At 49.4% G+C, this 14,788-nt stretch overlaps 4 protein-coding genes across 4 annotated transcripts; 2 read left to right on the forward strand and 2 right to left on the reverse strand.

Annotated features, from left to right (window-relative positions):
- Nucleotides 1-1,172: 1,172 nt before the first annotated feature.
- N7511_010201 (GIY-YIG nuclease family protein) lies at nt 1,173-2,324 on the forward strand (the record flags this gene model as incomplete). The annotated part of the gene is made up of 1 exon (XM_057132578.1): nt 1,173-2,324. The coding sequence occupies one exon, from the start codon at nt 1,173-1,175 to the stop codon at nt 2,322-2,324; it is 1,152 nt and encodes a 383-aa protein (XP_056980566.1).
- A 1,140-nt stretch (nt 2,325-3,464) lies between these two features.
- On the reverse strand, nt 3,465-5,872 carry N7511_010202 (putative C6 transcription factor (Leu3); the record flags this gene model as incomplete). The annotated part of the gene is made up of 6 exons (XM_057132579.1): nt 3,465-3,775; nt 3,824-4,351; nt 4,398-4,666; nt 4,714-5,151; nt 5,197-5,627; nt 5,681-5,872. The coding sequence occupies 6 exons, from the start codon at nt 5,870-5,872 to the stop codon at nt 3,465-3,467; spliced, it is 2,169 nt and encodes a 722-aa protein (XP_056980567.1).
- Nucleotides 5,873-6,700: 828 nt separating this feature from the next.
- On the forward strand, nt 6,701-9,273 carry N7511_010203 (uncharacterized protein; the record flags this gene model as incomplete). Its single annotated transcript, XM_057132580.1, has 5 exons — nt 6,701-7,190; nt 7,242-8,906; nt 8,968-9,021; nt 9,094-9,132; nt 9,188-9,273. 5 exons carry the CDS (start codon nt 6,701-6,703, stop codon nt 9,271-9,273), a joined length of 2,334 nt encoding a protein of 777 aa, XP_056980568.1.
- A 1,021-nt stretch (nt 9,274-10,294) lies between these two features.
- On the reverse strand, nt 10,295-11,874 carry N7511_010204 (putative C2H2 finger domain protein; the record flags this gene model as incomplete). Its single annotated transcript, XM_057132581.1, has 3 exons — nt 10,295-11,150; nt 11,323-11,801; nt 11,860-11,874. 3 exons carry the CDS (start codon nt 11,872-11,874, stop codon nt 10,295-10,297), a joined length of 1,350 nt encoding a protein of 449 aa, XP_056980569.1.
- Nucleotides 11,875-14,788: the final 2,914 nt, after the last annotated feature.

Genomic DNA, 14,788 nt, shown 5'->3' on the forward strand with positions numbered 1-14,788 from the left:
ACCGGAGGATTGCACACATGATTTGCAAAAGATATTTTACTTGCTGAAGCAAGAAGAAGAGACGTACGTGAGTATTTATTGATTGATGTACATATAAGGTAGATACTTTCGCATGCCAACAGTTATTTTCGAAAGATGGGACTCATTATAAGTTTATACTAAATGATAAGGCCCTAATCCTTGGCTCAGCTCACGTATAGTTCAAGTGTTGTTCCTATATTGAATAAAAAAAGGATTGAACGAAGTCTACGCATGTATTGAATGTCTCATTGACTCCGAGGAATCCGGTACTCAATCATGAGCTAGGTATATCTCAAGAATTATTGCTGGTAAGGATACGCAATAATGTTGTCGTTCTCAGTATCTTGGAGACCTTATCTAGGGACTTTGAAGCAGATGAGCAAACACTAAAACAGAATTGAGAAAGCACGAAGGTACATAGAAGAAACAAATAGGTTTACCCGAAGAATTCACGCTAGCTCATATGATCTCGACAAGGCGCGTTGAAGCTGCACAAGAGCGGCAAAGTGCGACCACTAAAACGGAAAAGGAATAAATGGTTCGTTTTCCGGCTCTACAAGATCCCTGAAATTGGGGCTGGGCCTGTTAGTGCCTTGCGGCGTGAAGCCCCCCGAGACTTTCAAACTCAATGCCAGGTAGATATAGCACCCAACCTCCATTTGCCTTGAAAAAACAATGGTGTGCTCTAATTGAGAGCTGTAACTTGGAGCCTTCTTGTTCATGGTTCGTCGTTCACTTCCAAGTCTTGAAATGGAGCTTGTTGGAACGGCTCATAATCCCTGTCAATGAACGACACCAATGCACGCCATCTCTCCAAAGTACCATTCCAAGCCCTGAATCTTGTGACCAATGCTCCATTCATGCTTGACTAGTTTGAAGCTATCTCAAGCACAGCCTGTGATCCCCCTGTCGGCCACTACTAAGATAGGAAGGTCGGGAAACGCCAACGGGGCTTACCGATTTTCTCATATCCGGGCAAGAGTACGCCTAGGCAATGAATTAGCTCATTTCAGAAGAGCTGAAAAGAGGGGGTATAGTGACAATGCTTTGGGCCCCCAATATTTTACTTCGCGCTCTCGAAAGTACTTATTACCCGCCATCTAGCCCGCTATAGCTCTCTTTCCTATACAGTTCGAATCATCAGTTCCTCAATGGAGACTTCAGTCAGCAAGTTCCTTCTTCTCTCGGCCTTACTAGAGGTCATATATCAACCGGCATCCACTTTCGGCTGCGCGCTGTTCAAATCAAACGATCAACCCTGTGGCCATAAAATAAAAGGCAGTCTGGGCCTTGCCAAAGAAGCCTTCAAACAACTATTTGCTATCATTAAAGACACCCATCGTGTATTTGACGAGGATGATGATACATTCAACACGCTCCTCACCCAATTTGTCGAGAGTTGCGTCTGTCAGAATCGACACGAACACAAAAGGGAGCACGCCAGAAGCCAATGGAGAAAGGAACTTTACGATCAAGAAAAGAGAAGCCGACTGCGGCAAGAGCTGGAAACTATCCTTTCAAAATCTCTGGAAGAGCCCATCCATTCCACTCCACTATCGTCAAAGTTCAAGCTCCGCGTGTCTGGCACACCAGCGAGCCCCGAAGAGGACGTGGCACTCAAAGTGGCAGAAAAGGCATACGAGACCCTGACAGAACAAGATTCAGAATCTGGCCGTCTCTATCTTTTCTCTCTCTCTGGACAAGAGGATATGTTCAAGGTTGGAAAGACAATCGATATGAAGAATCGATTTTCCTGTCACCGGCGGTGCTATGGAGACATCACTATCTTGAGACACGCATTTCTTCCCTTTGTTCGCCGAATCGAACAACTGATCCTCACCGAGCTCTCCCAGAAGCATTGCGAGCTCTCAGCGAAATGCAAAAACTGTGACACGGCTCACAGGGAATGGATCCAAATTGGCAGAGCCGACATGGAGACTGTCTTTGACAAATGGGTTGAATTTGCCCGCGGAGAGAATGAACCTGCTCTTCGAGAAACTGAGGCTTACGACAAAGATGGCAATTTCAACTCCAAATATGTGGTGCTACCCCCACCTGCTGGAAACTACAAGTTTTTGTTATCAACCTCCTTGAAGAAGAGTCGTCGATCAACTGGAGGCTCGTCACAGAGTTCGCCTTCTAAGCCTGGCCCTGCAAGGTCTGATATCAATTTCATTGGTGAACGAATTAGCGTCATGAGTCTTGGCGACAGCCAGCCTGGGAAAGATGATAGTGGCGAAGATGACGGCCGAGGACACATCTCGTCTCTTACTACCAGTCTACTTGCTGCACGTAGAAAGTAGATTCTTCGCCTGTGTTATGTCGGTGTATGTTGTCTTTGTTTCCTAGTATAACCTTGTCCGTTGACTGCTGAGAATACAACCACTTACTTTTATCGAGTTCCTCTCGTCGTACAAAAAGGCAAGAGGCTGTCATTTAACTTAATTATTTTTCCACGCAGGATTGGGTGAGTATGAAGGCTTTCTTTACAGCAAGTAAAGTATACTGACTGCACTAGAACTGAGCCGTACGTCAAGATTGATACTGATCGGCTCAAAACAGCCACAGTCTTCAAGTGATATTGAATGCACTAACATATACAAGTATGAAGCATACTAATAAATCACTGTGTGTATTCCAAATAGCCTCTGCCTCCCACCTAGAATGCAAACCCCAACTCCCCCTTCCCTTTCATCCCTCCATGTTAAGATGACCTTACCGATGCAACCGCAATCCGACTATCAATCTAAAGTCCGGAACATAAAATTCCTCAAATGAAAGCCATCCTGTCAATGGTCCCATAGACGAATTCGGCAAGAAGAGATTATAGCTAGATAAGATAAAACAGAATAGGCTGAAGGGATATGAAGTCGGAGTCTGTTGGGTGGAACGTAGACATCTCGGGTCCATGGCGGTGTTTATCGAACCAACAGAACAACTGCTCCGAATACATTATGTTTTGGTACTGCAAAGGAAATAAATGTGAAGATTAAAAGGGATTATCAGAGAAAAGAATGGCCTTCAAGTGGAAGAAGGTGCGGGATTGAAAATCAAGCGAAAACAAAAAGGGAAGCAGACTAGTAATGAGACACAGCTATTGCATCGGAGAGTTACTTCTCGAGAATACCACAACGCAGCGGCTCCGAGCTAGTCCGTGCTCGACAGACGGAAATAGCAAACTGTGATGCGCATGGCGTATTGTACGAGATTATGATTGCATAGGGCTACTTGAATGTGACTAGGGGATCGATCCAATAAAAGCTTTGAATGTCAGGAAGAGATACAGATTCATACACAAGACTCATCGTAAGAAAATATAAACAGTTGTCCAAGAAAAGCAAACTCCCTGAGGTGTATCAGCGATCGAATATGTGGTATAATGATACAAACACGCAAACCAAGCCCGCAAACAAATATCCATAACGCCAAGAAATTACTTCATTCTATGCGATGCCCGAGGTTTCCATTCCGTTCATAGTTGAGTAGGAATAAGGCAAGTCTACCAATCCGTCAAGGAGCCAGTTCAAAGGATCGAAAACTTCGTAATTAGGCTCCATGAAGCCGCTTGGTAGTCCACTCACTTGCGAGGGTGGTTGAACTCCAAGACTGGCCTGTGATAGCAAGGGTGCTGGGGCAAGGCTCGGATCTCCACCGGAAATTCCAGGGGTGGATGTTGATGTGTGTACAGGCCCAACTGATGAGGTGGCCGACGAATCGGCCGCGGAGTCGGGGTTTGTTGGGTTTTTCAAATAAGCTAGACAAGGTCAGTATATTAGGTTTCACCGGCGGGACTGATACTAACCTTCAATATTTCGGCCCTTTGTTCGTGCATCCTCCCGCCATCGCCATACGGAGTCGAAGAGCAGGGACATGCTCATTCGACAACGCACTTTGAGTCGCAGGGAGTCGTCGAGATCGGTGCTATTGTTGGATCGTTGAGTTGCTCCTCCTAATCTCCACATCTGGGCCAACACCTCCGCAAGGCGTTCAGGCAGATCGTTACTGGACGCTGATACTCCGCGAATGGCCCAGATCGTGCGGTTGAACAGGTGCTTGGTGTAATCCATGTCAATATGAGAGGCAAAAAAGCTCTTACACAGCTTCAGGAGCGTGCATCCAGCAGCAACCATCATCTGATAGATATAGTATGGTGTGTAGGAGATAACCGGACCGACACCGGTCTCAAGGTTTAGAACGGCTTCGAGGAATGATGTCGTCGCAACATACAAAGACAAGACACGCTCGCGATAGTCCTTTGCAGTAGGCTCATCGAAGAAAGCCGACAAGTGCAGATGAAGGTTGGCAGCACGAAGATACAAATCAGTAATACCTGATTGGTTAGCATCAGATGTAAACTACAGAACCAGGAAGCTTACAATCATTCTGCGTCCTGAGCTGTTCTTCCAGCTCCTCGAAATCTCGAGATAGGAATGAGATCATGGTTGATCTTTCATGATCATTGGTTAATCCGACAGGGTCTCGGCGATTTGTGTAAAGCGATCGAGTGATCCTGTCACAGAACTTTTCAATCTCCAGTCGTGGTCTCATGTCCTCGGGGAGTTTGAAGTTCGGGTCCAGCGAATCGCTTGAAGACAACGTCCAATCGTAAAGAGTGGACGATGGCTGTCCGTAGCCAGTTGATACCCTGAAGAGATGAGCCAAGGCCGTAGTTATAGAGTCGGAGTTACATACCTCTGAGCAACAACGTTGCAGATAGCCCATGTCCGAACCTTATCTCTCAGCTCTTCCTCAATCAGCTCCACTCTGAATTTACTGAAGTCCTGAGTATGGGAAGGCCTATGGAGACCCAGCTGCATAGCAACCTGTACCATCATTCCACATAGCATGAATGTCGGGTCTGTTGAGGTACTGCTCACGGGGAATGGCCATGAACAAAGCAAAGATAGAGCCTTTACAACATGGTAGTTCTGAGGAATATCGGCCAAGGTACTCCATACTAGTCGAGTAACTGGACCAGCGAGAGAATTCAATAGGTTCGAGTCGCCTTGGTATCGTCGTGCACCAACACTGATGATCGTCCAGAAGAGCAGCGATGAGGAGTTATAATATTCATCGGGAGACTGCTTCTGGTCAAGGAATGGAAGGAACGGGTGGTAGTATGTGAAGAAACTGAGAGTGTTAGGGTTGATCGCGAATTGGCAGTTGGGAGCTTACAGATTGAACAATTCCACGACTTTCTCTGGAACAACCATAACATCCTCGATCCGCTTGACTTGCCCTCCGTTTCGCAAATAGCTGGCACCATCGAAACCGGAGCGCAAGTCCAGCAAGGATGCAACCGCTTCCTGGGAACCCATGTACTGATCCGCGGACATGGCGGACGGGGTTTGATACACCGCAGGACTGACTTGATTCGACTCCTGCTTCGGAGTAAGCTGGCCAGCAGCCAGCGGTTGTTGGGGGAGAGGCGGAATCGGCTGACCGGTAGCGATCTGCTTCCTCAGCTGGAGGATTTCCCTCTCCATTTCGGCATTGCGACTGCGCTTCCCAACACGCTTGAAGTTCGATTCGATTTTACAGTCGAGCTTTAACCGGCGACACCGGGAACAGTCGGTCCATGGATCTTGAACAACATCGCATCGAAGCTATCGCAATCCAAAAAAGGTTAGCACCAGTCTAAAATTTCATGATCGCGCACATCCCAAACCTTTTGCTGGCGACACTCATTGCAAGCGCGCTTCACGGGTTGACGTCTCTTATCCTCACGCGCTTCTTGATCATCCACATCCTCCATACTTCCCGGCGAGCTGTCGATCCCCGCTATGGTGCTGTTGCGTTTGCGACCAGGCATGCCATCGGCCACGACAGGTAACTGGTTGAGACCCGCCATTACGGGACTGTCGACTGAAGCATTATCAGCGCTCAAAGTAGATTCCAGAGCTGCCTGGCCTCCTCCGATGCCGTTCGATCGCGCGAGAGAAGCCAGGCTGAATGACGTTTGATCTGGTCGAGATCGGGATTCCGGTATGATCGGTTATTTGGCCGATCGTAGTACTGTATATGTACCAAAGATAGCCAAAGTTGGGCAATTGTACATGTACTTTTTTTTTTCTTCTTTTTCTTTGCTTCAACTGACGACATACAATGATGTTCTCGGTGAAGGCCGTCTGGGACTCTGCGATGAGTCAGCGAGGGGCAAGGGTCAGCTGACTCGGGGTTGTACAGCAAGGTCACGTGGTATGATCAGTACACGTGACGGTGGTGAACGGGATCAAGTACAGTACACGTGATGCGTGATGGTTTAATTTAGAATCCGACGAGGAACAGAAAATAGTCTGAACAGATGCCCATGCATCGAAGTACACTAGAAACCCAATCATGGGGCCATGAGATCATGATCGTCAGTATGCCTTGGGGGCCGTTCTCCATACTGTACATGTAAGTACCCGAGGCAGTGCAAGACATTCATTGCCCAGCGCCCAGCTTCGCCTCCATACTGGTGTCCAATCAGAAGATGTCTGTAGATGTCGGAGGGTAAATACGAACGAGTTGCAAGAAGCTTAGCCTCGCAGGGCTCATTCCTTTGGTTCCACGTTGAACATGTTCTTTGGTTCCTTGGATTTACCGCTTACGCCCGTAAATGAACGCCCTGGGGGGATCCGGGGGTTATAAATCACCTCCTTCCCCGCCTGAATTCAATCTCATTCTATAATCAACGATGGGCGTATCAACAGATAAAGTTAATATGTCCAAGGACACTCAAAGCGAGGCCAGCTCCAGTGAGCGACCGCCGTCATATTCTGATGACCCAGTAGCGCAACTATCGGCGGAGTTGAAGTTAAACCTCAAAGTATCCTCTGACATCAAGTCTATCAGCCGGGATGAATGCATCGCACATCTCAAGTTCTTGGCTGTACTGGCAGACCTACGCGAGAACGTCTCAGGTGATGACGGGCTCTTTGGTATCAAAGACATCGATGCCGACAGATTCCCCGAAGCGATGAATGAAGCGAGGGCTCGAATCCGCGAGAAGCGCTGGGCTGTGTACACAGCTCGTGCAGTTGATCGATATACTACATGGTGGGCGACTGGTCTTCCGCGATCAAGACAGAATGCATGCTTGAGTGATGTGGAACGTTCGGACTATGAGGACATCATCAATCCAGCAACTCTAGTGGCATGGAGCCCCGACAATCTGCCTCCGATCGGTAAGTGAACTATATTAATCACAGAAAGGCTCAAGCTAACTTCTTTGTCAGATATCTTGATGGTCTGGCATGCTCATTGCTTGAATCCCCGCAACTATCTCGAGGATTGTATCCGATATGGCAAAATGAGCACTTGGAAGACAGGCTTCCCCTGGGAGATAATTGACAGTTGCATTGACAACCGCAAGCTGGAATTCAACGTCTCGGACGAGGCCCAGAAGATCTTCGAGCAGAAGTTGAACATCAAATGGAACAATCTGCACGACCCGCCGACCAAGACAATTCAATGCCCTAGCTGTATAAAGATGGTTACTGTCCAGTGGACAGAAGCTCTTTTCGGAAATACCGTCGAGAACGCTTTTAGATTCGGCGATGGGTACGCAGACAACTCATTCCAAACATCATGCTCTCACTGCCGTCACACAATCGACCACGGCCGACTCAAGGTCGCCAAATTCCGAAAGGACCTCGAAGCTACAATGCACGCCGACATCCCCATGCCCGGCTCATTCACTAACCTCCACGGAATCCCCGAAGGCCCAAACGACAAGGTCAGCGGCCACCCAAGCCTCAACCACATTCTTTTCCCCACGCGCCTCCTACAAGCCGTCGGACCAGAGCTACTCAACTTCACCGATCCCCGAGTCGACTGGTGCAAAGACATTCACGACCTTCGCAAAGAACTAGAGCCCAAACTCCGCGATCGAAAGGCCCTAATGGAAGCCCACGGCAACATATACGTCAAGCGCCTACGCCCAGATGAACGAATCCATTTCCGTCGCCTCATGTCCAGATACTGGGACAACCTAGGCCCATTCGCCTTGGACCTAGTCGGCGCCGTAATCCGGCAAGGAACATTCATCTCCAAAATGGACCAAATCGACTGGCTACACTCGCCAACCGTCCACGACACAATGACCCGTCTGATCAAAAAATACGAAGTCTTCTTCCAAATAATGATGGACCACCCCAGAAACATGGCCGTCCCAACCCTCGACGTCGACCTAGCCTGGCACACACACCAACTCTCCCCAAGCCGCTACTACGCCTACAGCACGAAATCCCCCACAAAAGCAGGCATCCGCGTTTTCATCGACCACGACGACAAAGTCGACGAGGATAAACTCTCCGACGGCTTCGCCTGGACCAGCAAGACCTACCGCCGCGTCACGAACGGCGCCATCTACTCCGAGTGTACATGCTGGTACTGCGAAGCGACCCGAACGCCCGATCTCTACGACAGACTCATAACCGTTGGATCGGCATCGCGTGCACGCGACGCCGCAGACTCGCTGCACGACCGACCCGACATATCCTCAGACCCAAACAAGAACCCGCACATCTCGGCGCATAATGCCGTGCGGCCTGATTCGCTGTACGCCCCTGACCACCGCGGCTCGGTGAACTATTTGCAGCTCAGGTCGAATTATCAGAAGGCTGCGAGGCGCGCTGAGAAGAGGGGGAGGTTGAGGTCTGGCTCGAAGTCTTCTGTTTTTTCTTCCGCTGAGAAGAAGAAGGAGAAGGGCAGCGAGCGGGAGAGGAACGCTGCCACTGATCCTTATTATATGCCCTATGCTTATGGGTTCCCGATTTTCGTGCCCATTTATGCGCCTTACATGGCGGATCCGTGTATCAATTCTGATGTTTATGCCAATAATCCTGGCTGTATGAGTACTGCTTCTGGGGCTGTTGGGAATTGTTGTTCGGGCACTTGTGGTAAGTTGTTTTTTTCTCCCTTCTTTTCTGTTTTGATATCGTACTGACTGGTTGGTTGTAGGTGGTTCTGTAGCTGCAGGTGCCTGCGGTGGACTTGGTAGTGGAGGTGGATGTGGTATGTCCTTTGCTCTCACTACTGCCCTTGATCATCTGTCATGTCTAGGTACTAACTTGTCTTTCTCTTTAGGCGGAGCAGGTGGATGCGGCAGCGGTGGAGGCGGATGTGGTGAGTTCCCACTTCAACCCCACAAAATCGAACATGAAACTAACATGTCCAATAGCCGGCGGAGGCGGTTGCGGAGGTGGTGGTGGTGGATGCGGTGGAGGTGGAGGTGGTGGAGGCTGTGGTGGTGGTGGTGGATGTTGAGTATTGCAATGTCGATTTTGATACTATCTTCGCTTTGTTGATTTGGCATGTTATCTGGTATATAATGTAGCTTTAATTTGCTTTGCTTGCTTGATAGTTTGGTACCTAAGTATCATCCTTATGTCTTGATGATTCGATATGCAACTGTTTCATTTCGAACGAGAATTGACCATCTTCTGATTTGGCACTATTGTTAATTTGTATGAGCGTCTTGGGATTATGATCTAGAGTAGCATGATCTAAGTTTCTTTGCGGTGAGCTCCCAAGGACACGACGTGGGGACACCCGGCGGCAACTGTCCTCGCGTTGTATATCCAAAGCTCTTCGATTTACATTTACCATGGTAGTATCATATAGTTTCATGAGTTATATTCATTGTGAGCCCGTCCGAGGATCATTGGATACACGAGAGTGAGAAACCGAGGCGAGAGATCTGAGAGGAATCGAGATAAAGAGACGGGAGAGAGAATGTGGGTGAGAAATCAAAGAGAACGGAGACGAAGATGGAGAGAATGGACGAGATATATAGAGGGATGGACAATCAAGGGGCGGAATCGTAGGATTTGGTTTGGTATATATGTGCGAGGCAAAAGGACAAAAGAAAAGATCAAGGGAAAAAAAAAGGACGAACGAAACATGAGGACGTGAGAAACACACACTAGTCCAAATGAGTATGAGTATGAGTATAAGTATTGATAAGGATGAATATGCGCCAGTCATACACAGATGACTGTTTAAGGGGGTTTCCAAGAACAAAACAAAACAGAGCGTACAACGCAAAACGGGCCAAGGAGACATGGTTGATACATGGGATCTCGAAAGGTGAAGAAAGGTCCCGAGAATGGCTCACGCCGTTGAGAAAAGAGCAAAGAACGATGAAACAGGACCACTGCTCTATTCTCTCTGGGTAGTCGGAAACATGTAAACAAGAAGATTCAAAAATTCGCTCAAGCTCGTACATGAGATCGTGAAATAGGTCGCGAGGACCCGGTGACTGGAACACATGGGATGGAGTAAGTCTTCACTCTTCCATGCGGCCAAAGACTCCATCGTCATCGTCATCGGTTGGTGCGGAGCGGTTGCTAAAGTCCACGTCGGCGTTGCGGCGCTGGCGGGATTCTTGAGCCTCCTTGCCGCTGGTGCGAACCTCTCGCTCATCGGAAACCTTGTATGACAGAGACGGGTTGAGCGATCGAGAAATGAAGATGTTGGCCTCGGAATCTCGACGGGCTTGCTCGGCGGGGCGCGGCTGCATCGAGTGGGGGCTTTGGTTGCTCGGGTGGCTGCTCGCGTCGAGATAGCGCGCCGGCAGGGGAGGCACGGGCGGCACGTCGGGAGTCATGGAGACGGGTCCGGTACGGGGAGTGCCGAAATTGCAGAGTCCGATGGCCGCCGCAAGATCCGCCTCATCATCGTCGTGTAACCTCGTGTCGGCGGTGGAGGGGCGGGTGTCGATGCTCGAGCGACGGAAGTGGGAGAAGGCCGGGGAGTGCAGTGGCGCGCTTTCGTTGTACGAGCTAGAGTGAACCGACTGGTAGGAACGCGAGAAACCCGAGGCATTGCTGACGCTGGGTCGCTTGGCCCAGTGGGCCGGCACGCCGGACATCTCAAAGTCATCGTCTTCCTCCTCGTCCATCGGGGGTGGTGTGGTTTCAGCCGAGCTGATTCCGTCCCGCACTTCGGACGAAGCGTCCGGAGATCCTGACGACAGTTCGGACTCCAGCTCGGCCAACTCCGCGGCCAACTCCGCGGCCTCTTCGGGAATATCGTCGTGGTTCATGGTGACCAAAACCGAGGCGGCTTCCAGCAGTTGAACCTGTTGGTGCTTGGAGATGAGAAGCTTCGAAGTAACGGCCCATGCTGGATCGTGCTCCCACCTACCACGAGAAAAAAAAAATCACAGGTCAACCAAATGTCGAGACAAGGGGGAGGAAAGGGAACTGTGACGAAGGGGGAATAGAATGACCACGAGGGCGACCTGCACAGAGCCGACATGGTGCATAATCCCGAGCAAGAAGAAGACGGCCGAGCGGCAGGGGGGATACACACATATGCTTGGACAAGCAGCTGCCATGCTTATACCCTTTTCCGCAGCGATCGCAACGCAAATCTGCCGGTACACGCTTCCCCTCGGTCTTCAATATGGCACCCTCACTGGCGCGGCGGTTCCGGTTCTTCAGTTTGGCATCGATTTCCGACCCCGGGGAGTCCTTGCGGGCGACCGGTGATTCCTGGCTAGGGCTGTTGATACTGCGGGAGAGATATGAGCTGAAACCTGACACGTTGCCGACAGAGCCGGATTCCAGTCCCTTGCGGCCTCCTAGGCTGCGGCGGTGCGCCATGGGTAGCGAAGTGGACTCGCTGCCTTCCATCGAGGCGGCAACCACGGCGGCTGCATTGGCGGCGGCTGTGGTGACACTCTTGCGGCGTGTGACACGGTGGTGTGAATTGACCGCACTAAGCGAGATGGAGTGCGCGTGGGAGGATCGCTGGCTGGGGTTGGGGAGAGGACGCGACATGGACAATTCCTACCCGAGGGAAGATCTTAGTTTCCGTCATGAGCTGCTAACAATGGGGGGGTCATACCTTGAAAGATGCCATGGTGGGAGTTGAGGAAACGTTCAATGGAATTGAAGGCCCCAGAAACACGAAGAGGCGTTCAAAAGAGGAGTGGAATGACGCGGAGGGATTAGTCTGAAGTAGCTAAGAGAAGTTGAGTAGCAACGAGTGCGAGAAGGGAGTAATAGAGATAGAGAGAGGAGAGGTGAAAGAGAAGTAAGGGCCAAAAAAAAAAGAAAGGTGGAAGGGGAAAAAAAGAGGAGAAAGGAGAAGAGACGAACCAAAATCGCTCAGGTTTGCGGGGGCCTTTCCCTTTGAGCATGCGGGGGGGGGAAGAGGAGGATCACCGGTGACACTGTGTATATTACTAGGATTCTATTTTTTATTTATTCTCTATAGTCTTTTTTCTTCTCCCTCATTCTAATATTGTAGTGACTATGATCATTGCCAGCTATACTGTCCACTGCACAGAGTCCAGTATACCGTGGTGCGATAACAGTGGAGCCCGTCGCAGGGCACAATTGCGAATCTTTGTCCCAGTGGCAGTGCCCACCCTGACACTGTGTGGCCTGGCACTCGCCAACTTTCCTGGCGTTCCGTACAGGGGAATTGCGCCCTGGTTCGGCCATGCTTTCCACGGAACCACCGAGGCTCCCTCGTTAGTCATCTTCTGATTCCTGAACCATAGGGCTCTCAATCCACTTAGAACTACTTACAGTAAGTGATACCCTGATGGTGTGTGTGAATACTCCGTTGCCTGTCGATCAGCCTATGTACCCATCAAGTCACTAAATGGTCGTGTATCAGGAATTGTCCGCACACAAGCGACACAGGTACCTCGCCAGTACTGATTACCGGTTTAACCAGATCACCTGCAGCGCATCGACCGGTCTAGCTGAGCACAAGGTGGATCGGGTGATGTCACTGGTCATTTGTTATCAGGTGATGCGATGATTCATACGATAACCCGTGACGGCTAACACATCCTCCGTATCAGACATTCTACTCTGATTCGACCCGTGGGCCTGACCGTCACTGTACTGTACACTGACTGGCCGGAGCATTAGACAAACTGATTGTCTTCCTTAGGTAATATCTCACGGTGTTCAGGTGTCAAAGCCCAACGAACAGGCCCCCGGGCCCTCACGCTAACGGGAGGGGATCATTACTCCGACAGTCATAGTCACCTAATGCTTTTTGGCCCCCCTGGTATGGTTCTGGTACATTCTTGTACCTGAGCTGACATTGGTCAATGTAGATCTCGCAATAATTTTATTTCACTATATTGCAAGCTTACTTTTTTTTTTTTTTTTCTAATTCTTCTTCTTGCCAATCTATTACTATAAATAAATCAAAATCAGCTCCCCCAACAAAAATGGTGCTCCTCATTGTACTCCAGTATCCATAAAAATGACGTGACTCACCCGGCTGAAACCTGGAGATATTATGTAATATCCAGAACCAAGTGCATACAGTGCAATCAATGCAACCAATGCAAACAAAACAATATACTGAGTTTCACTTTCTGCAAAGCCCAACACAGTCAAGTCCTCCAGTCCAGTCAATTGACTCAATGCAGACGGACCCAGATTATGACCACTAACACCACTAAAGACTAATTTTCCAATCTACAAGTCCCCAACTCACCATAACCACCAGAGCACTGGCCCAACCCCAAACGTCCACCCCGAAAATGAAACCAACGAAGAACACCAAGAAAATGTCTTCAGCTCTTCCTAGACCACTTTTTTTCAGATGACACCCCAGTCTGCTAGGCCTCCACCTCTGCTCCTCCCTCCGCTGTGCCAACCTACAGTAGACATCAGGGACCCTTCTACCAAAGCTCTCGCAATAACCACAACAACAAACAAGCCACCGGTCAGAAGAAACAACACAGAAACCCGAGCAAGATCAACGAGAGCGCGAAGCTATTTGCGCATTTCCCGTGGAATGCTGCCATAGTTGTTGCCGAGGATGTGTTTACGAGGCCCACATGCCATTGTCGAGGGAGAGAGAAAGAGAGAGCGAGGCTTGGAAGGAGACAAGGGAGATATGGGGGCTCCCAGGGAGAGTGTCCTTGAATTGGGTGCTGGACACGATACCCCAGGGAGGATTCCAATACCAGTATGCGTTGTAGGTGGAGGAGCACAAAGCTAACATCGGTTATCCAGACACTGCCTTCACGTCACTCATCTGGACCCTAGCAGGCACAATTACAGTGTGATGCAACATACCACCCCCTCAAGGCTAGACCTATGTGGCGCAATAATATTCAACAGAAGCTATAATATATATACTTTGCAGATCGAACGGTCCCGGTAGAATGGATACAAGCATTCATCTCCACGAATGGGGCGTGTTATTCGACCCCTTCTCGACACCAACGATGGGAGATATAGCCAGATCTGTGCGGCAGAATTCTTTCTAGATGTCTGAGCGGTGCGGGAATCTTATTCGGACTATGCAGGCGTTCCTCTCGCTTGGTGGGACCAGGGTTCTATCCCTGGATATGTGCCTAGGCTCTAAGATGGCATACCCTGCCATTCGGGACGTGTAGATCTTGAAACCCCCGTCTGATTCGAAAGTTGGCTGGTTATCCTCGTGGTTGTGGTGTTTTAGATGAAGACAGTGAGGGCTCAATCTCTCTTGGCTATGCTCTCTAGTCTTGGGGATATCGATCAACAGTCTAGCATGCTCGTGATCAGAATGTTAAAGAGCCCAGTACCATTATAATCCAGTTACTTCGTCCCAACAAACAATACTGCACATAAACTAAAGACATACGAGAGACATTATTTATTCCCAAGTTAATCGCCCAGCGTCACACAGTTCCGGCTGCAGAGTACTTCGGACACAATTTACGAACAGACCAAGTAAGAGGAACAGATAAATACGTATGCTAAGCGTAGAAATAGACTAATAGTACATTCATGCCCAACAAAGGAACCAAGGAGAA

This window comes from Penicillium nucicola, assembly GCF_028828085.1.
Source record: "Penicillium nucicola strain IBT 29836 chromosome Unknown utg000010l, whole genome shotgun sequence".
Lineage (NCBI taxonomy): Eukaryota > Fungi > Ascomycota > Eurotiomycetes > Eurotiales > Aspergillaceae > Penicillium > Penicillium nucicola.